Source organism: Ascaphus truei, chromosome 13 (genome assembly GCF_040206685.1).
Source record: "Ascaphus truei isolate aAscTru1 chromosome 13, aAscTru1.hap1, whole genome shotgun sequence".
NCBI lineage: Eukaryota > Metazoa > Chordata > Amphibia > Anura > Ascaphidae > Ascaphus > Ascaphus truei.
In genome coordinates this window covers 46,423,170-46,446,857 of record NC_134495.1, presented here as the reverse complement: position 1 = coordinate 46,446,857, position 23,688 = coordinate 46,423,170, and the positions used below count along the sequence as shown (strand labels likewise).

Below are 23,688 nucleotides of genomic sequence, written 5' to 3'. Positions count from 1 at the left end.
AGCCTTGTGTACCTCAATGGCCAACCATCATGGATCCCAGGGAAGATTCATGTACCAATGATTGTATGACAATAACACCTGTCCTGTTTGTGAATAAAGTTCCTGGCGCCCTTTGTTTGCCACCCCGAAAAGCTTACATGACCAGCCAGATTGGATGCCAGCACCCTGAGAAGATAATGAGAGTTTTCTTACTTTTTGAGCCGGGCAAGGAGGGTTTGTTTATATAATAGGCACACCCAAAATATCTTTTATTGGCCCAACTTTTCAGTAACCCTCTGGCCTTTTATCAGAGGGTAGCTGAAAAGTTGGCCTAATAAAATACATTTTTGTAAATTTTTGGTGTGCCTATTATCCCTTTGTTATTTTTGTACAGTAGTCTGATAGCAGAACCCTCTCAAATAATCTGCTCTATACTATGTAAGTGTGTGCCCCAATCCCTTCACATTGACATAGATTATAGATATATAGGGCCTCATGCAGAGAGCATCGTTATTTCAAAATTCGCCATTTTTTGTACACTTTCGCGCAGAAAACGGCAGAAAATGGCGAGTTACGAAAAACGCGCCAATTTTTTTTTTCTATTTCTAAAACTCGCCTCGCGGCTGGCGAGAACCTCCATCTCGCCATTTTTAAAACTCTCCGAATGCAGAGAGGTACGAACGGCATGTAGCGGCTGTTCGCGCCAGGAAAATGGCGCGATTTTCTCATTTTTGCCGCGCCAGGAAAAGTTGGCAATAAGATGGCGCTCGCCGCCTATAGCAAAGGGGACAAAAAATGCGTGATTTTTTCTTTACACATTTCTGAAGCGCGCATCTTTCCCATTTAAACTCGCCACACGCATCCATGTTAAACATAGCAGAATTCGAAGTTTTCTGCATATGGAGAATAAAACTCTCCAAAAAAGCTACTTTTTATGAAATTCGCCAATTTGAAAATTCGATGCTCTCTGCATGAGGCCCATAGAGTGTGATCTATTTATCTCTGTGTGTGTGTATATATATTTTACACGCACACGTTTTGTGATATAGATAGATGATAGACACATGTTTTGTGAGGTGTGTGTATATATATATATATATATATATATACACACACCCTCTCACAATGTATGTACTGTATATATATATATATATATATATATATATATATATATATATATATATATATATATATATATATACATACACACACACACACCCTCTCACAATGTATGTACTGTATATATATATATATATATATATATATATATATATATATATACATACACCCTCTCACAATGTATGTACTGTATGTACTGTATATATATATATATATATACACACACCCTCTCCCTTTGAAAAAGTTAGCCATGACTGACGAAACGCGTCAGGGAGCGTCATTACGTCAGACGCACTGACATTGAAGTCAATACCAAGCGCTGGAGCGGACTTATCCACGCGCGAGTGCTACAGATACCTACACTATACGGAGCTACTTTCTTGGACTTTCAAACAGCACACCAGCCCTGGATATCTGCGGGGACGTCGTTCCTTTACAATCGGAGCCTGGGACTGCCCCAAGAGTATGCAGTATTAACCGGATGGTGGTGATTATTATCACATATGCTTGATTTTATTGTACTTTTGTAAGTGCGTTTTTTACCCCCCCTCATTAAACCTACCATTTTACGCTATGGGCGTGCGCTCTCTCCTCTTTTTTTCCTTTTAGATATCCTGTGGACGCGGTTTGTCCACATTGAGCGCTGCCGGAGACCCTCCATACCAGCACCCATACATTTTTACTGGAACTATTTGAGGACTGGTTTACCTTTTTTTTGCTTTTTTCTTTATATGGTGTTTTGTATTTTATATGGGCCTATTATATGATTTTTAGGTCTATTTTGCTTATGTCATTCAGGGATACACCCACAATAGTTCACATTTGATTTAGATCTATTTTCAGCAATTACATCTACACTGGTTCACTTCAATCAGAGGCGCAGCTGTTTTCTTTTTCTGTTTGTCATATATATATATATATATATATATATATATATATATATATACATACACACACACACACCCTCTCACAATGTATGTACTGTATGTACTGTATATATATATATACACACACCCTCTCACAATGTATGTACTGTATGTGTGTGTGTGTGTGTGTGTGTGTATATATATATATATATATATATATATATATACATACACATACACAGAGTTGATGTGTGTGCATGTACTGTTGTAGGAATATATCCAAGTCTGTATGTATATAGTGTTGTGAGGTCACACCCCCACCCTTAGTCTCACCTGTGACCCCCACTCCGTGACGTCACGCGGTGTCCCTGCCGCTGTTGACCCTTTAAGCGCCGATCCCGGCCGTGCGGAGCATACAGTTGCCGTGCAGCCCAACCTCACACCACTCTCTGCATCCCTGGCTTCTCACCGCCCCCGCCCGCCAATAGCAGCGGTCCCTGCTCCCTGAAGTCCCGCCCTTAACCCCGCGCCATTGGCCAATAGGTCTATCAATCACCGCCGGCCGCGTGACGTCAAAAATAGAAGAGTGTATCCTCCAGGAAGTGCGGGGTCCTTCACATAAAGCTGCCCGAGCGATGCCTGACTGGAGCACATATTTATGTACATTGTGTTAATTGTTCCTAACAGTTATTATATATTGTTTTATCCAATACAGTTTAGAAAAAAAATAAAAGGCAGGAGCTGGGAGAGATGAGGTTTAGGCTGGGTGGGTGACTTTGTATGATGACATTAACAATATAATGCTAACACTTCTACTACTAATAGGGCTGCCACCTTCTATTGAAGGCAAACCTGGGGACTTTTTGCAATTAAATTTTATTTTGTAAATTTATTTATTTCTCTTGCCATCTCCGGCGCCAACAGGGTTTTCACCTCTCTGGTTTTGAACCGCAGTCTGGTATTACCTCGGGAACTTACCTCCGAGCTACGGGTTTAACCGGTGTTGGCGGGGTGTGACGGTGTCTCCGTAATTCTCCGGTACTCTCCCCCCCCCCCCCAAAAAATTACGCTGCGTTGCCATGACAATGGGACATTACATTGCATAGCGTCATGACGTCACGTAGTGTACCGTTGTCATGGCAACGTGGTGTAATTTGACACTGCACAGCCACGTTCACTGCAGTTGGAGGGGGAGTGGCAGCAGGATGCTAGGAGACACTGCCGCAAGTAAGGGCATTTTTTTTTACATTTTGTCCGGGTTGACAACCCTGGGCGGCGGCATCTCCCCCTGCAAGGGCCCATCAACATGGTTACGCAACGTCAAATGGCACAATGTGGTGGTGCCGTGTGGTGTCAAGTTGCCATGACAATGGGATGCCTTATGGCGCCAAGGCGTAATATAATGTCCCGTTGTCATGGCAGCGTGATGCTGTTACGTCAGGTAACGTGCTGTTGTCATGTCAACGTGGCGCCATTTGACATTGCAGAGCCATGTTGACGGGACCCTAATGGGGGGGATCCCGTAGCCTGGGTCAAACCCGGAGTGGTGGCAAGCCTTAGTAATTGTTGAACATCCACACATAAAATATATTTTCTGAAAGTACAATATAGATTAGAGGAATTATGTGTAACGGGTATTCCCTGTGAATACAGACACTACTGATACTGTATATTACCTGTATGGCTCTCAGGAGCCTAAGCCTCCACTCAGGGAGCCTGGGGTACATATATTTAACTCTTGTGGTGCAACGCCTCCACCTGGGAGGGATCCCGACAGGGCGGGAGGGGTCCCTCAAAGGACTCAAACCAATGACACACACTTGGTATGAATAAACAAGAATAACCTTTACTGATATGCATATATATTTTCTTATACTCTAAAAGTCCAAATGTCAATCACTACCACGTCTGAGTGTATACCCCTTGCCCACCACCGTGTACCCCCACACCGTGTCCACAGTAAAACCCTTGTCCCATGGTCAGCGCTGCCACTATGTGTGAGTACTCTGTAGGTGGTGCACGTGCATAACAATACCTGCCCAGTGCGACGGCACCTGGGCGTTCAAAGGATCTTCACAAAGGATCCGACGACCTTCCTGGCGACGTCCGGTTCCTCCGGTGAGATGATCGGTCAGGGCCGTCCACCCTTGGTACAGTTCCGCTCTTTCTGCGGAGTAGGCTTGATCCCAAGCCTCTGGATGGGAAGCGCAGCGTCCGCTGTGTCCCTAACTAGCACTGTAATATGTTAATGGGGCAGGGTCCCTAACCTGGGGCCTGTCCCTGAAGCACCACAAACTACTGGGCGGCTCAGGGCTAACGGGCCTAGGTGGCTGCTGGTCTAGTGCAGTGGGTCACTGACCCCTGCACCCTCACCTCTTTCCCCTAGCCTCTCCTGGCGCCAACTGACTTGTCTCCCAGCGCGCGAAATGTATCAATCCCTGTGGCAGGGAGATCCTACCACCCTATAGGCTCCCTGGCGTCACGTGGGGTTCCCTAAGGCTCATGGGACTTGTAATCCCTGCTTAGAGCCTTCTCCTGATTGGTGGGGGTTCGCGCGCATCTCACTGCACATGCGCGACTTGCCTCTGGCCTTCCCGTCACTATCCCACTGCGCATGCGTGCGCAATCTAAGATGGCGGCGCCCTCCAATGGGAGCCGCCGGGAGTCCCTGCTTAGCGATCGCCGCCGGGACGCCACACCTAGCAACCGCCCACGCGTTACTGAAGGTGCGCGCCTTGCACGCACACGCCCCTGCACCTCCCCGCGAGCGGACGCTCTGCTCCCGACCGCCGCGGTGAGTACCTGGAGGGGGGGTCCGCAAAGCAGAGGGGGACCTGGCTACATATGGGATGGGTCACTTTGTCATATGAAAGTGACTGTTGTCCCTTTCAATAACAGATACAATTACAATTTTCTGTCATTCTTCTATGCTAGGGTCGGGTGAGATGGGTGTACCTGTCTGAATCTGTTCAGTGGATTCTCCCGGGGGTTTTTTCACCAAATCCCACCTGTTCAGAGAGAGTGTGAGGAAAACTGACCCTCCCATCAACTCTCTGTGTCTGCACTTCTACTATGGGACTCTTTAATAAGACCCATATACAGTAAAGCAGTGTGTTATATTCCCACTGTAAAAATAGCCAATATGACCCCAGGTTATTGCAACTGATTGATTGAGATCTGATTTTTTTTTGTGCCCAGTTTCCTTAATTTAAAGGGGGAAAGTATCTTCTTTCCTGGCCTTGCCCATGCACAGAATGAGCCATGTGAGGAGAAGGGAGAGAAATAAGAAAGGGCCCAAGACTGAAAGGATTGTGGACTGAGAGGGGAAAGGCAGAATGCGGATGATATCATAACCTTACGAGGCCTGCAGACTCTAATCATTTTATCAAGTAGATCCTAACTACGCAACGCGTAGGATATTCGCAAGTTATTATTGGTAATTATTGACTACTTATTGCACTCTCTGTGTGAGCGAGCTGTGCCTCTGGCTAAAATCGGATAGTCGCTCACTAGTGACGTATGAGGTTTGGCAAAATCATTTTCGGGCTTTCATGTTCCGGTCCGGGATATTGCTCTTGCTCGCCCTCTGTGACTGGATCGTCCATTTTTGCTCCGGGCAACTTCCTTTAAAAGGACAGTCCTTTTAGGAAGTTGCCGAGCAAAGTTCCAGTTTCCTGCTGTGTTCATGCAACGTGTTTATGCTTATTGTCTTTCATGTTACCAGACCCAGCTCACGTACATCGACTACCCTTGACTTCAGCCTGCCTCGACCTCTGCATCCTCACAGACTTCCCAACTCTGCTGCCAGCCCTGACCTTCTACGCACTACTATATCAGGACTTTGTCCCTCGGCTCAGGTCGGTTCTTTCACCTTCCTACCTCAGTCCTGCAGGTCGGCTTCCTGCTTGAGATGAGCACAGTTACATTTTGCTAAGACCAAATATGGACCCTGCTGAGGTAGGACGAGCCGTTACCCGCAAGGACAGTACTTGGGGGATCATGAGCAACGGCTCGCCCTATACGAGCAAAAACTGGCACGGATGTGTGATGCGGTGCAGGACTTAGTCACCCACATAAGTCCGGCTGATGGGTGCCTGAGGTCTGCAGATGCGGCTCCGATACTGCTCCCATTATCCCCAGCGATCAGAGAACCTCTTATATCGACTCCTCTATGGTATGATGGGGACCCTATTACATGCAGGGGATTTCTTAATCAATGCTCTATTCAATTTGAATTACAGTACAACCGTCCATGTTCACCACCCACCGAGCCAGGGTGGCCTGAGCCTCTCTGCTCTGGGAGAGGGATTCGCCCCATATCAGCAATTCCCCTGCCTTCATCCGTACCTTCAAGTTGGTGTTTGACGCTCCAGGACATGTTTCTTCAGCATCAGCTTCACTCCTGCGGATTCGCCAGGGAAATCGCACAGAAGGCCAGTACGCCATTGAGGTTCACAACTTCACAGCAGAGACCGGCTGCGATAATGAAGCTCTAGTAGCGGCCTTTTTGGCAGGACTATCGGAGCACCTAAAAGATGAGTTGACTTGCCGGGACCTCCAGGAGTTAATTTCTCAGAATGCAGGAACGCCTGTCTGAGAAGTGTATGCAGCTAGATAATACCAGACTGTCAGAACAGGAAAGAAGCTGGAGGCGTACCTTGGGCTTGTGCCTGTATTGTGGGTCCCAGGGCCACCGGATCTGTGAAAACAATAAGAAATAGTGCGCAGCTAATACCTAGTGAATGACAAATAGTGACCTGTGCACAGTGAATATAGAACAATAATGTTAACCTTAAAGATGAGGATGACACTATGCGTGGGTCTGCAGCCTTTCTTGGGGGTGGCTCGACACCCCAGGAACTAGACAAAAAACAGAAAAACAAGGCGCACAACGCACATAGTGTAATAGAGTATAAAACGTGACTTTATGATTAAAAGTAAATAGTTCTGCGTACATCAAAATAAAATTTACAAGCAGTTGGTTATTGGGTTTACCACACCATATGAGGACCGGAGGCAGCACCCTTGGTGAGTACCAGCAGGGGATGAATCAGCAAGCGTCTCTTCTGCTTCTCACTTCACAGCTGCGGGCTCCAGTGCTCACCGTCTTGGGATGGTAGGTGAATAAGTCCTATAGTAGTTTGTTTTAAAGTTCTGTGAGACACAGTATTTTGTTTTGCAATTACGAGCAATTTGCTACACCTGTAAGTAACGATGCAGCAATTAGACACCGCACTTTTGATTGGGGGAAGTTGGGTATATATATATGTACAACCTCCATCATTATGCATACACTCCCTGAAGAAGTAACCTAGTGTTACGAAACACGTTGGAAAGAAGGGTGTCATTGCTCGTTTCCCTAAGTGTTTTAAAGCGTCTCTGGACACTGTCAGTAAGCTGATTCTATTGACGCATGCGCGCTTTCTACTCCATCCCGCTGGTAACATCCAACCCGACACGCACGCTGTGCGTTCCAGGAGATGGTTTCCGGAAGTTGATGGGCGACTCGTGACGTCATCGTCGGGCGCCCCACGAGGAGTAGCACGCCGCTCTGAGCCGTGTGCTCTGGGACTCCTACTATAGGACTTATTCACCTACCATCCCAAGACGGTGAGCACTGGAGCCCGCAGCTGTGAAGTGAGAAGCAGAAGAGACGCTTGCTGATTCATCCCCTGTTGGTACTCACCAAGGGTGCTGCCTCCGGTCATCATATGGTGTGGTAAACCCAATAACCAACTGCTTGTAAATTTTATTTTGATGTACGCAGAACTATTTACTTTTAATCATAAAGTCACGTTTTATACTCTATTACACTATGTGCGTTGTCCACCGGATCTGTGACTGCCCAATTGTTGCGGGGTCAGGAAACGCACATGTCCAGGGAAGTTCGAGGAGCATTCGCTGGACATCGCTACCATCCCTTCCCCCCTCTGTGTCTTCCCGGATTCTTCTGCCAGTTTCCTTCTCATGGGGTTCAGCCTCAGTCCTCTCAGGCCTTCGTGGATTCCGGAGCAGCCAGGAATTTCCTTGATCTTTCATTCGCCAAGCAGCACGCAGTTCCCCTTCGCTCTTTGGAGATTCCGTTAGATATTGTGGCGATCAACGGAAGACCCCTAGTACCCGGGACTGTCACCCAAGAGTCTATCTCCCTGGTAGTGAACATCTGTGTTCTACATAAGGAGCTATTCCATTTCATGGTAATCCACTCATCCTCAGCACCTGTAATATTAGGTCTTCCTTGGTTACATTCCCACAACCCTACAATCGACTGGGAAATGGGACAAGTTATTGCTTGGGGCCAGGGATGTCATGGGACTTGCTTGTCTACACCTCGTCCCAGCTCTGATTCACCTCTGTCATCTGTGTCTCTCTCCGCTGGTCTTCCCCTTGCCTACCAGGATTTTGGGGATGTCTTCAACGAGAAGCAAGCCGTGGCGTTTCCACCGCATCGGGCATTCGATTGTCAAATCGACTTACTTCCAGGAACCATTCCACCTTGTGGGCGCACTTATCTCTTTCTGAGCCGGAAACGAAGGCTAAGCGGGAGTACATAGAAGAGAATTTGAAACGTGGATTCATCCGCAAGTCTACATCCCCTGTGGGAGCAGGTTTTTTCTTCATGGGGAAAATAAGGATGGGTCCCTGCGTCCCTGCATAGATTATCAGGGGTTGAACAAAATCACAGTCAAAAATCGCCTGAAGGGAAACACTGACAATGTGAACTGAAACCAGCTCTGCTTCATCCGTGCCAGGTTTTCACTTCGGTCCAGGTTTTCTGTCTCTCCTGCCCTTTCTGCTCTCTGTGGCCATTATGGGTACTGGCAGCCTGTTTTATAAGGCTGCAGTTACCATAGGGCAGGCCTGCATAACTCCAGTCCTCGAGGGCCGCAAACAGGTCAGATTTTCAGGATATCCCTACTTCAGCACAGCTGGTTCAATTAGTGGCTCAGTCATCTGAGCCACTAATTGAGCCAGCTGTGGTGAAGTAGGGATATCCTGAAAACCTGGCCTGTTTGCGGCCCTCGAGGACTGGAGTTGTGCAGGCCTGCCATAGGTAGTCGCCGAGCAAAGTTCTGTGTGTTTGCAGCTCCTATCGGTCTTTGCAGTTACGCCTTATCCTCTTGCTTGCTTTGAATTCCTGTTGCTGACTCCGTACCGTGACCCCGACCTCGCTGCTTTCCACCTGCCCTGACCTCCGCTTGCCTCCTCGACTTTGCACCTCTGCCACCAGCCCTGACCTCTCTCTGCCTGTCCCCTGGACTTTGCAACTATGCCACCAGCCCTGACCCCTGCTTCCATACCGACTATGGATACTCTTACAGGACTCTATCCCTGTGTTGTGGTCGGTTTATTGGTATCCCTACCTCAGCCCTGCGGGTCCGCCTCATGATTTGAGACAAGCATCATCACATTTTTCTCGGCCAAACATGGACCCCACTGAGATAGAGCGAGCTGTATCTCTCCAAGGAGAACTACTCGGAAAGCATGATCTCGCCTCGCCCTGCAAAAATCAACAGCTGGCACTTATTTCAAGCCAACTTCAGGACATTTTTACCCGGCTAGAGACATTCCATGTGGGTTCAACCCCTGCACTGCCCTTACCGGAAGCTTCTCCGGCGCCAGTCCCATCACCCCCTATGCCCAGGGAACCACAGATTTTATTGATCCTGACACCTCTGCGTTATGGAGGGGACCCTATTGCTTGTAGAGGTGTGAAAGCTGTGAAATATTACTACACAGGTTCAGTATAACCAGTGAGTTTATTACTTAGAAGTGCACAGGGAGAAAGCTTGCAAAGAGCTCTCTCCAGGATTACATTTGCAGAGAATATTTATACACAACTACAAACAACTATACCCATACAGATGGGGTGACTTACAGGTCATGGGAAATAACCAAAAACCCTTATGCACAAACTTATCCATAGGAAATTACCTTTACCCCATATATATGCCTGTAGCTTGTGGTTTCCTGAGAAATCATCTGCTACACTCCTCGGTTGGGTGCGCTGTATGTGATAAGAGAAGTGGTCTCTTATCTTAACTCCTAATAAACTTGGGACTCATGACTTATACATTCTTTTAGCAGCTGCATGGGTTGGCATCTACTGAGAGCAATATTATAGCGCACTCTCACTTTCCATAAACCATACATACGTGTTCTGCGGCTCAGATCCCTGAGCCCCCCTGTATCTTCTGGGCCCCCTATATCAAACCTTCACAGTCCCCCCTTTTATTCTTAAAATCAACCTTATATTTAAGGATAACTGCCAAATCGTTGATATGGATCCAATGTGGTATACTTTTGCCATTGTGTTTGATAGTTTTCATTAGTCTCATAATCCTGGTACGATTGGGGGTAGGTAAGGCTACCTTCCATACCAGTATCCTGTGGCTCTGCGGCCAATATACTGACGTCACTCTACCTGACTGTCACGGTGACGAGCGGAGCGCTGTTAATGTAGCAGTGTGTGGATACTTAATACACAGATGACTTTTCTGAAACAGCACACTAGAAACACACCACGGTCTGCAGTGACTCTACTTGCCAGGTTGTATTGCTCTATACTATTTGTGGCAGCAACTTTTGAGGATCCCATTTGTTACTTTGTGATGTGTTTTCAATCTGCTATTGTGGCATTGAATGCAGTAACGGATCATTAGTGATTTCCCCTATAACTACTGAGTCTGGCAGAATTATGCTCCATACCTTTAGTTGAGTACTTAACTATGATTTAAAGGGCAGTATCACTACTTGTTGGGATTGTGTGTGTTCAATCTGTTGCTGCATTTACTTTATATGTGAGCATGGACATTGTTCTGTTTCTCCAGTGAATATCTACTTGGGGTATATATAGTTGTATCAGACCCTGTATCAACAGGACCTGTTTAAGTGTGGTTACTATACCTTTCAACTACACTTCTCACTGGACCTGTAGCCCCTACATTTATTCACTAGCTGCTCTGTCTCGTGGAGTGTTTTAACTACACTGTATATATTTTGTCACGTATTTTCGTCATGTTTTAGTTTATTAAAGTTTATTATTTTGCGTCTTGTGTTCTATGGTGTTGCGGTACCTTTGGTGGTCTGTTCCCATTTTTTGGTAGTAGATTATTAAACTACTACTTGTAGTATACCTTGTTCACTACTTTCACATCATGAGTGCAATTATTAGGTGGCTTGGGTGACCATCTGGTCACTCTTTTGTGTGTGTTTCACTTTGATCTTGGATAAACACACAACACTGTTCTTTAATTAGGGCACATGCGCCCCCCTTTGAGGCTGGTACATAGTCTAGAGCCATTCTATTTTGTAGGGCCATTAATCTAATCTGAACCTGTTCTTGGTTAAGTAAATTAATAGCTGAGGTGGTGTGATTAAGAATCTCATCTAGTACATTAGCTAGTTGATTAAATTTATTATATAGTAATTCTACTCCTACACTTGGGAACAACTAACCCCAAATTGTTCCTTCCATAAACTACTTTTTAATCCAGCGGTGTCCTTATTTGTGAGGGCCTCTCTCGTTTCTCATTCGGCCAGTGGGTAATTCTTTAGTTATGGTAAAAGCAGGTACAATTGTACCCAAATAGCAAGATCCTGTCCAACCACAGGGTAATACTCTCTAGGCCCATTTTCCACAAAGCCAATATACTTCTCTGGGTAAGCTAGAATCTTTGCAAGCACTTTATAATGTATTAATTAAAACTAAGATTAAGGCCACATCCTTCCTGTACATTTTTAACTCTGGGCTGTAAATACATTTTTAGAAAAGTTTCATTGGTTGATGGAGGTACATGACCCATAGATGGCTTGTTTTCCAGTATAATTTATATAAAATCCACCTACTGGGACTTCATTTAACAGTCGCACTCTATTTGGTGGTTGTAAGGAATCGAGGAACATGCCCTTTGCGGCGTGTTCCCTCCTTACCTGCTGCCGCGGCCACTATTCCTGCCCATGCGCGCTCCCCCACTCCCCCATGCGCGCTCCCCCACTCATTACAGAGCGGGCACACACTCGCAGCTCTTCTAGCTGCCGCACAGAACCTGGTCCTACCTCTGCACGTGTCACGCATCTCTCCCGCGCGACGATCCCTAGCTGCGTGTCACATGCGACAGCCTCTGAACCAATCAATGGCCAGGTCACTAGCGACGTCGCTGCAAAGCAAAATTCAACTTTCGCGGGTGGCGACGGCGACGTCATCCGTCGCGGGCACTATACGCGCGGCCTAAGGCAAAACTTTGTAATCAAAAATAACTCTGCCGTGTTTCGTTGCGACACCTCATGCCACATCACGCTTGACGTGTACACGAAGCGACTGATCCAGATGCAAGCTTCAGATCGGCAGATCTTGAATCACACAGCGGACAGGCTAAATGCCATTATCATATACACTTTTATTATATATGCAATATACTTACCCTTTTCTACTGCCAATATAATCTATATATTTACTACAGTCAGAATGGTTGTGTGAATATATAGATCAGGAAAACTAGAGCAAAGTTTTGTAAGATGGATTGTCCAGTGAGGCTTAATATATGTTAGAGGTGAGGGCTGCAGACATAGCACATCACACATCTCCCTCTTGGTGCCCATCAGTCTGTGCATGTGTGTGTAGTGTCACTGTGCAGCCTTTATATACACACAGAGGACTTCATCTCCTCTGTAAATCCTGGTATAGTGCAGAATATATCACTTCCTTCACAGCAACACTCAATGGGAAATCATGGGGTCTCTGTGTGTACACAAAATGTCATTTGGGCAGACTCATCTACCTCACTCATGGCTCCACCATGCAAATCCCTACACTGGCTTCCCATATCCTCTAAAATTAAATGTAAAACCCTAGTTCTGACATACAAAGCTCAACACTGCCCCAGTCGTACCTCTCGGCTCTCCTCCCCAAATATATCCCTAAACACTCCCTTCATTCTGTCTCTTATCACTCCCGCCTACAAGGTGTGTCCTGTACTGCCTCGTCTCTCTGGAATTCTTTACCAAGCACCATCAGACTGTTCTCCAGCTTTCAGACATTCAAAAACTCCCTAAATACTGACCTTTTCAAGGAAGCCTATCTAATATACTCCTAACATCCATCCCCCAACCCTATTTGGCACCAGCTATGAGGCAGGGCCATACTCCATGCTATCCAACACACCCAAACCTTAATAGATCCAGCAGTATAACTAGACCAGCGGCACGCAAACTGGGGGGCGCGATATTTTTTGGGGGGGGCATGGGTAGTTGCAGAGGTCCCGCGCTCTCCCCCCAGGCCTTTTAATTAAATGCTGGTGGACCGCGCGAGGCCTCTGCAACCTATACTTACCGAGGTTCAGCCGGCTCCAGGACGCCGCAGGGTCAGGTGACGTCACGGTAACGTGACATCAAATGACGCCGCGGGTGATGTGACACGACCCCGCAGCATCATTTGACGCTGTGCGAGGTAAGGAGGGGGGGGGGGGCGCACCAAGGAGAAGAGCAGGCACTGGGGGGTGCAGCAAGTTTGCACGCCCCTGAACTACTGTAGACCATAATTCCATCCTGAGGGATGGAGCCATTTTACCTTTTGTTTCAGCATTACCATATATTCCCTTTAGATGGTAAACTCTCGGGAGCAGGGCCATTACATTCTGTATATATGTTTGCCCTTGCCTGTCATTAACTTTATGTAATTGATGAGTATGTACCCTCCACGGTACCACGCTGCAGAATCTTGGTGCTTTACAAATAAAGGATAATCGGATGTGCGCCTAAAACCTTCAACTAGACTTGGTGGCCTCTTTGGTTGTGTGTTTGTTTGTATTTTTGTATGCTTTCTCTCCACAGGCCAAATGCCTTGACCGATTCTGAGGATACTCTACTGCCATCCTAACTTAGATGTGCCAGTAATTTTAACCCAATTGGTGTAGGCCATATTTTGGAAATATATATATATATATTATATATATATATAATATATATACATACATATATATATATATATATACACATACATATATATATACACATACATATATATACACATACATATATATATATAAACATACATACATACATATACAGGCAGTCCTCGTTTTACAACGCTTCGCTTTACAACGAATGGCTTATCCAACGCTGTGCTATGCATACCTATATTCATTTTTACAACGCCAAAATGGCTTATCCAACGCTCTTACGACGCTTTGCAACGTTGTGTATGTGTGTATATATATATACACACATTCACATAAACAACTAGCAAAGCGTCGTAAAAGCGTATATATATAATATAATACTATATAATATTATATTATACTATATAATATATTATTTATTATGTTATATTATATATATAATACAGTATATACACTATATAATTTATGTGTGTGCTGCATATCTTATTGCCTGCATAAAATATTTGGTGTATTTTACTGTTAATAATGCCTTCAGGAACGGAACCTTTCATTTAAACAGTGTTCCTATGGGAAAACGTGTTTCACTTTACAACGTTTCGCTTTACAACGCCATTTTGAGTAACGCATTGTGTCGGATAACTGAGGACTGCCTGTATATATACATATACACATATATACATACACACATATTTCCAAAATATGGACTACACCAATTTGGTTGAAATTACTGGCAGATCTAAGTTTTTTTTAATCTCATTGGCAGGACTCTCGATACAAAGCATGACATGTTTTATTTTGCAACTTGCACTACACTTGTAGACAATTTGCTGGAACCATTCGAGACATTAAATATTTAAAATGAAAATAAATTGGTAAGCACAGTAAAACAAAACTACATTCTAATGGGTACAATGTATATTTACATACATACCTTTAAAAAAAAAAAAATGAGCATGTATGTTAATTTTCCACTTCGGTCATTTTAATTCCCCCCTTTTTTTATTGTTACCACTACACTTTAATTCTTTCTTGCCAAAATCTCTTGAGATGTTCATGATCTGTCTATGCTTGACACAAGATATATATAGGGGATTGGATTCAGCATCAGCTGAATACTGGGGGTGCACTCAGGGATAATAGTACTTAGGAAACTATGAGAAAACAGAGTCCCTGTTTGGATATGCAGTCCACCTTATATGTGTAAATTATACATACTGGAAAAAGGTGGTGTGTACCTCCACTGATTTGAAATAATATTTTATTTATTATTTAAGAAAAGGAAAACAAAAAAGTAGATTACAACTAAAACTCGCAACAGTGCTTATTGTAGAACTGCAGGTCAATGTGTAATAATATTGTCCCTGCTAATACGAAACAGTGAACCTAACAGATGCGAACAGCCATGGCAGATGTCTTCATATGATAATTACTGTATCCAGGCATATGTGCTGGTGCTTCAAAAGAAGTGCTAAGTGTACACTATGTAGCGTGAAATATTGAACCCAAGACTCACAATAATGAGAGAATTAGTGCCAAATAAACCCTATTTGTTTGTGTTTATATACAATGTATGCTGCCTAGATAACTGAATTATCTCCTATGTGACATCTGTATAGATCTATTGTGACAAAGCCTGATCAGATTAATCTTAGATCATTCCTCCTGTGCCTATCATATAGCTATAGTGGAAGCTATTGATCAGGCGTCTCTATTAGGAGGGAGAGAAACCACATTAGATCCTTTCATTCTACTGGATATAGATCTAATGTGGTTTCTCTCCCTCCTAATAGAGAGTGTTGAGTGAGGCTATCCGCCCACACGCCGGCAGGCGTGTGCAACCCCCCACCTACGGAGAAGACCCGGTGCAGTGGCAGTTACAGCTGCAGAGAGGGGATACTCTCTAAATTATCCACCGCTTGCCCTTATCTATCTGGTGAGTGGCCATTCCAACCGTTGCTGCAGTGTGTCGACCTGACCTAATTCCATTGTCCTAATATTCTTTTAATATTTTTCATATGTTCCATGTATATTTTATGAAATGTTTTATTAAATGTTTTTAAATTTAATTTTCACCTGTTGATCTCTTAGCTGATAGATATTTGTTATACATGTTGTCTGTATTGTATGTTGTTTGTCCATCTACCATACAGTATTATGCTATGTATTGTGTTTTCTTTTTTTAAGCACATCTATATCATCTGGAGCCATTTCCTGATCTTCCAACAGGCTTGGTTTTTATATCCTTTTTATTAGCAGGCACCTATAGATACATATTTCTTTTCTCTGTACACTGTTCTGACCAGGGGGTCAGTTGTTGTATCCTGGGCAACCCCTTATGTGTAGATATTATCCACACTAAAGGTTATAGATTGTTTTTCTATATTTGATTTAGTTAGCGCTACCTGTTCTGTTTTTTTCCATGTCGGTCACTGGGTACTCTACAGTGTTATATACAAAATTATTTAAATAAAAAAAAAAAATACTTAGCCGCTCAGCTCCCACTCCAATTTGACACACACACACACACACACACACACACACACACACACACACACACACACACACACACACACACACACACACACACACACACACACACACACACACACACACACACACACACACACACACACACACACACACACACTATAGTATGTACGTTACCATTTTTAAGACGGCAAAAAAAGGTTCTGGATATCTACTGGCAGAGCAAAAATGTAATTTATACACTTATTCCTTGAAATACACAATGGTCACCTTGTGCTTTTCGTCACATTACAACACAGAATCTAAATACATTTTATTTAGCTAGTCTCATTACTCAATATACATTCTGCAACAAGAGTTCTGATTCATACAAAAATAAAATACAAAAACTAAATTAAAATAAAAAAAAGGTACAAATGTTACCTTAATGCATCATTCATAAGCAAATCAATATCAAGTTCACTTTCAAAATAACGCTGTTTACAGTAGTCACATTGGTCCTAGAGAGAAAAAACAAACAGAGACTTCTGACGTGTGTGATACTTTTGGGCAGAAAATGGCTGCTAAAGTAAGACATTTTGTGTTGAAATCTCATGCACAGTTATAGCTATTAAATCATACATGTTGGGCCTGAGAACATCCCAGTCTGCAAATAATCCAGTTACAAAGAGGCATCTTCAGTCATTAAAAGCCATGAACAAAGTTTTGGGCTATAGTTTCCAAGCACAGGCTGTCTAAGCGTGTTTCATCCACATAGCAGACAGCCACGTCACTTGAGCGTGTCTCTGTGGTGGTGAACTTGAGCATAGTCCTCAGTCGCCGGAACGGGCTGCAGGCCTGCTCATTCTCACTGGTGCTCACTGGGATAATGAGGAGAAACTTCAGAAATTTACCCAGCTCGCTAAAAAACTCCTTGACTTCGGGGCTAACAGACTTGTAAAGACTAACAGCTTCTGGCAACGAGCTGTATGTGTTCTTGTGTGCAAACATTTCCAGTTGGACTTTGAGCATTCGCACGTTGAACTCTGGATATTTGGAGAGGGTGGCCAGCTTTTCCTCAATAACACTGTCCGATTCTCCCCCTTTTCCTGCACAAAGAAGCACATCTTCAAGATGACAGTACTCAATAAATCCTTGCTGAAGGAACCGGTTCTCCAGCTGAGAAATGGCGGCATCAAGCATCTTGAAGTATTCATTTTTGAAGAAATCCTCCTTAGTCTCAGCAACCTGTTGATCCGCACTGTCAAAAGCCGGACGGCGACATCTTCTTGGTGGTGGAGTGGCTATTGGTACCAAGTCATGTTTAGTCACAACTTCTTCTGCTTGTCTTAAGAAATCCACAACCGTTGCCTCTTGCCGCACCCTCACTAATATTTCTTTCACCATCCTCACTTTCTTCAGGGTACTATCCATAAGTCTGTTCTGGTCCTCCAGGTTTATATTTAGGATGTTCAGAGGCTCCATTATGGATCTTATAAGAAGCAAACTGACAAAAGTATTTCCTACAACAAACTCTTCCAATAGAAAATGTGCTCTTACTCCAACCCCATCGGTATCAGCTTCCATTTCTTCTAAACCCTCTATGATAAGCCCATAATGCTGGATGACTGTGTTGATCACAGGCAAGTGAACACACCATTTGGAAGGGCACAAGTACCGAGTCTGACTAGTGAGGCCAGGAGTCATTTCAGAGAGCAAAAATCTGTACTTGGTGGTATTACTAAATAACTTGCACAGGTCATTGACAGAATATAAGGCTTGCTGCAAAATTGGGCTGGCGTGACTGCTATCCCTTGCCAAGAAACTGCCACATGGTGCTCCACAATGTACAAACATGGCCAGTGGCTGTTTCTGCTTCAGCAAGGCACAGGATTCCATGTAACACAGCGATGAGCCGGCTGTCCCCTCAAAGGCGATTCCCCTCAGGAGATCAATGGGTAAAGAATGTCGAGCAAGAAGGTCCAGAATAAGGTTTGCCGCAGATGTGCCTGTTTCCTCCATGGGTTCAAGAAACCCAATAAAATCTTCTTGGGACTGCATGTCTGAATCCAGATAGCGCAGGCAGAGGCTCAGCTGCTGTGTGTCTGAGTTCTGGATGCTGTCAATAATCACAGAGTAATACATCGAGCCCTGGTTCACATCCTTTGTAATTAAACTTATAATCTCGTGGCTCATTAAACCGATAATTTCATACTGAATTTCCGCACTGGTGAAGTTCTGATTGGTCATTAGCCAATGCCTGAACAGTTCATTGTCCTGGCCCAACAATTTCAGAAGTTCAAACAAACCCTCCTCGATTGACTCGTGGCCTTGAAACGTGTGACCTCGATGGATCAGAAAGCGCATGGCGTGGATCAGCTTGTTCAGGCATGCGCTGGGAATAGCCTGCCTGACCTTCCTTTGCTGCTCCAGAGCAGCTTCCCTTTTCTGGTTCTGCAAGACATGGATTAATTTCCAGGTGGCAAACTCGTGGCTTTTCGACTTCTGGTGAGACCCAAACTTCTCCCGAGCCTTCTTCCAGTTGGAGAACCCCACGGCTGTAAAAGCAGAATCTCGTCTCCTGGACGAGCCCAGAAGACCCATACTCTCAGCCTTCCCACAGGTGAAGCACAGCACAGCTTGTAACTGAGGGCTGTAGTGAAGCCACGGGAAATCCGAGTACCAAGCGCTCTGGAACCTCAGTTTCCTGTTCCCAAAGCACTGTGGAGGAACATTCTCTGCCGACGGCTGAAACGGCTTCTCCACATCGAAAACCGTCCCATCTACAGGGCACTCAAATTCGGCACTGGAGTCCAACACGGCATCTGCAAAGGCGTTCAGGCTGATATCAGCAGCGTTAGATTGGTTGCTTGTCTGACTTATCTCCTCGTGGTATAAACTGAATCCCTTCAGCCAGGTTTCATCGCAGCTGCCTGGCTCCTCGTCATCTTTTATCTCTTTCTTAACGATATCCGCATTAACGGGACAGCTTCTCTTTGCCTCCGTAGCATCAATCAAGTCTTCGTCACTTGGACGCTTTGTTTCTGGACAAGTGGAGCTCTGGAAAGTACAAAAGAAGAAGAGTTGCAATAGTAGACTTTACATGACGTGATTATTTTTTTTACTAAACATGTACTGACAACATAAATATATAGTTCATGGTGGTAGGGGGTGTTTGGGGAAGAGACTGGTAGGCTGGTGTTGCTTTTACGCTCAGATTTTTAAACTTGCCACATTTCCATAGTGGTCGTGATAAATATATTTAACGGATGTAAACTCTATCGCATCAACATAATGCTTGCTTGCTTTCTAGGACCAGCACTCTACTGCCTCACGAAACCTTGATATGTACATGTAATATGTACTTATTGTAAGTACATTACCTACTTATCTTTTGTGTGTGATAAAAGTGTTCCTGCGATCTATACCATTGGTCCGTTTTTTATCTTCCATGCACACTACCCTGTTTGGATTGGAGTATACCATACCTACATGATCTCCGTTTGAAGTTTCCCTGATCCTGAATCCTTTTCCTCTGCTGGAAATATAACTTCATCTACACTGACATAGTCAGAACACTTCTTATTTATATTCTACTTGTTGTAAGTAGGCATTTCTACAGAGCCAAGATACCATACATACTCCTGATTGTATTGACATACTGCATTATTATTGTTTTTATTTTTTTCGGTGTGTTTCCTGTTTCAATCGCTCCCTTACCACCCCGGACCAAGATTCCTTCTCTAACAGCCTTGATTGCGCTTTTGAGATAGTCTGGACTCAATATATACCTTATAGTAATGCATGCAGCAATTCTCTACATGTGTGTTATTTAATGCATTGATGTGTGTGTCACATGAGGTATCTCCAATTATTGTGGCTAGTGCCTTGTATTGCCATCTTGCTCCCTTATTAGGCCGTTATGCTTTATTGAAGCGATTTACCTTTGGAGGCTCTTTTTTTCCACTTCAGGTACAAAGATGCCAATCTGTGCAGCCTTTTGTCCTCATAGCACTGGGGAGGTGCATTCCTTTAGGGTACCATCACCTCTGACACACCACACATTTTTGCTCAGACAACCCTATCCATTTGTGTCCCTTAAAGAGTCACTTTGTGGGATCCCTGGCATTTTATTTTTTCTCCCCTGTTTTTATATTGTGTTTCATGAATAAATCGTTATATATCTTTTTCGGGAACCTTCGGGAATCTTTTCTTGCTGTTCATACATTCACCTTATCCCTGGAGCACAGCCAGCAATTACCACCTGGTAATTATTAGCTGTTTTTTAAGGTACCCTTATTTTCAGGCGTGTATGCGTTATCTCCTTGTGTTTTCCGTGTTTGTGTGTGAGAATGAGAGAGATAAACATCAGACTACATCTAGAGAAAGTTATGGGCACTCCGTTACCTTAAGTAATGAATTGATGATAAATAAAAACACTTAAAAGTTCATTTAAAATAATGGAGTAGTGATGATGGCAGACGAACTGTACCCAGGTTTTGCACTAAGTATATATCCCTCTGAGAGGAGAACTCTCGAAAGCTTGTCCTATGACAAATTGTTAGTCCAAATAAAAAAAAAAAGATCTCACCCAATACTGAAGAACTCATTTATTCTGACACACACACACACACACACACCTCGCAAGGATGTATATATGAGACGCAGGGATGTCTGCATTTCTCTGGAGACGGGTGTATATGACACGCAGGGATGTCTGCATTACTCTGGAGACGCGTGTGTATGACACGCAGGGATGTATGCATTTCTCAGTGGGGTGTATATAACAAGCATTGATGTATATAACACGTTATGTGTGTATATCACGCCCAGGTGTGTATGCATCACTCTGTAGGCGCGTGAACATGACATGGGATGTATGTTTTTGTTAAAAGATATTGATTCCTGTTGGAAATAGCGCTACGATGTATAAACTCCATCACAGGTCAGAGAGGCTATGGCTGTGTGCATATAGGATTGTGTCATCTGCATACATGTGTATTGAGGCTTCCTGACAAGCTGTGGGAAGATCATTGATGAACACTGAGAAGAGTAGGGGCCCAGAACAGAGCCTTGCGGGACGCCACAGGTGATATCCAGGGGGTTGGAGTTAGAGCCTGAGATGGACACATGTTGGGATCTACCTGATAGGTAGGACTGAAACCAATTTAAAGCATGCTTCCCTATTCCAGAGCTCTGGAGTTTGTTGAGCAGGATAGCATGAATTACTCAGTGGGGTGTATATAACACGCAGGGATGTATGAATCCCTCAGTGGGGTGTATATAACACGCAGTGATGTATAAATCACACAGTGGGATGTATATAACACGCAGTGATGTATAAATCACACAGTGGGATGTATATAACACGCAGTGATGTATGAATCACACAGTGGGATGTATATAACACGCAGGGATGTATGAATCACTCAGTGGGGTGTATATAACACGAACACGCAGGGATGTATGTATCACTCAGTGGGGTGTATATAACACGCAGGGATGTATGAATCATTCAGTGGGGTGTATATAACACGCAGGGATGTATGTATCACTCAGTGGGGTGTATATAACACGCAGAGATGTATGTATCACTCAGTGGGGTGTATATAACACGCAGAGATGTATCACTCAGTGGGGTGTATATAACACGCAGGGATGTATGTATCAGTCAGTGGGTTGTATATAACACGCAGGGATGTATGTATCAGTCAGTGGGATGTATATAACACGCAGGGATGTATGTATCACTCAGTGGGATGTATATAACACGCAGGGATGTATGTATCACTCAGTGGGGTGTATATAACACGCAGGGATGTATCACTCAGTGGGGTGTATATAACACGCAGAGATGTATGTATCACTCAGTGGGGTGTATATAACACGCAGAGATGTATGTATCACTCAGTGGGGTGTATATAACACGCAGAGATGTATCACTCAGTGGGGTGTATATAACACGCAGGGATGTATGTATCAGTCAGTGGGGTGTATATAACACCCAGGGATGTATGTATCAGTCAGTGGGATGTATATAACACGCAGGGATGTATGTATCAGTCAGTGGGGTGTATATAACACCCAGGGATGTATGTATCAGTCAGAGGTGTGTGTATAACCGCTGTATGCACCATGCTACGTGCTGTAGCCGCCCTGTGAAGAGTTAAACCCACCTCGCACTCCTTCCCACCCCACTCACCGGCAGCTCGGCCTCCATCTCCCACTGAGCGTCCTCACGAGCACAGGCAGGAGCGGAAGTTACAGACAGGCACTTCCGGCGGTTGGGGGGAGACCCCGCTGGGTATTATTCAGTGTTTCCAATTACAGGGCAGAGGGACCATAGAGAAGGAAGAAGCCAGAGCGCCCCCCCCAATCATCAGGTCTTTTCCTGCCTTGAGTTCCGGATGCACAAGGACCACAGAGATGGAAGAGAAGAGGCCAGAGCGCCACCTAACCTGTTGCTATGAACCAGCGACCCCTGGTGGCCTCCCAAGAGAAGTACCCAAACTGGAGAGCAAGGTACTAGACTAGAGCATAGTGCGCCCACTGCTGCAGTGTCAAATAACACACTACACACTACACACTACACACTACACACAAACACACAGTGAACATAGAACAAAATAAGAGATGAAAAGCAGAGGAGAACCAATAGTGTCAAATGTGTAAAATCAAATATATTGGTAAAAACCCAGCGGCGGATTTAAAAGCCGGCGCACATAGACACTTACCTTCGCGGCATCAAATCGTCACGTGGCGCCACGTTTCCATGACAACGCGTCCCCATGTGACATTGCAGTGACATTTATTTGACTCCGGGACGCTGAAGGAGCGGCGGCGTTTTGTTCGCGCCAAACATTCTCTCTATAGAGAATGTTGCCACCCAACAATTTTGCCGCCCTAGGCCCGAACCTAATGAGAAATCCGCCACTGTAAAAAACACAATGGCCGCACTCACAGATTACAAGTTCTTTAAGGTAAAGTCCAATCGGGTGTAACCAACAAAAGAACCAATTATCAGCTGTGTTACGTCATGCTAACCTCAGCTCATAGGCTCCTGCAGATATTGAATGGGGCAGTGGGATGTTATTTCATTGATGCTAACTTTAGTTCATATGCTCACCATCATCATCCCAGCTACTGTATTGGTGATTAACTGTGTGGTTACTTCACATTCACCATCAACAGCCTCACTGGGCATTACTGTGGTACTATATCATGTGTACACAGTTGATGATTGGTATATGACAATTAAGTATCATATCTAGTGTGTTTACTCACCTTAAATTTATACAGATGTAACGGGTATTCCCTCTATCCCAATCACAGATACAGTGTATGTGGGTGGAAACCTA

General features: G+C 44.5%; 2 protein-coding genes across 6 annotated transcripts in view; both read right to left on the bottom strand.

Annotated features, from left to right (window-relative positions):
• LOC142465158 (uncharacterized) overlaps nucleotides 1–2,433 on the bottom strand; it is a 62,768-nt gene extending 60,335 nt beyond the window's left edge. For all 5 annotated transcript variants that reach the window (XM_075569112.1, XM_075569113.1, XM_075569117.1 and 2 more), the window contains exon 1: nucleotides 2,298–2,433. The gene's annotated coding sequence lies outside the window, so the exon portion shown is untranslated. The remainder of the gene's footprint in view (nucleotides 1–2,297) is intronic.
• Nucleotides 2,434–16,566: 14,133 nt separating this feature from the next.
• On the bottom strand, nucleotides 16,567–22,702 carry LOC142465156 (zinc finger MYM-type protein 1-like). The gene is made up of 2 exons (XM_075569111.1): nucleotides 22,533–22,702; nucleotides 16,567–19,390 (listed from the first exon to the last, which is right to left on the bottom strand). The coding sequence occupies exons 1-2, from the start codon at nucleotides 22,548–22,550 to the stop codon at nucleotides 17,036–17,038; spliced, it is 2,373 nt and encodes a 790-aa protein (XP_075425226.1). The 5' UTR covers nucleotides 22,551–22,702; the 3' UTR covers nucleotides 16,567–17,035.
• Nucleotides 22,703–23,688: the final 986 nt, after the last annotated feature.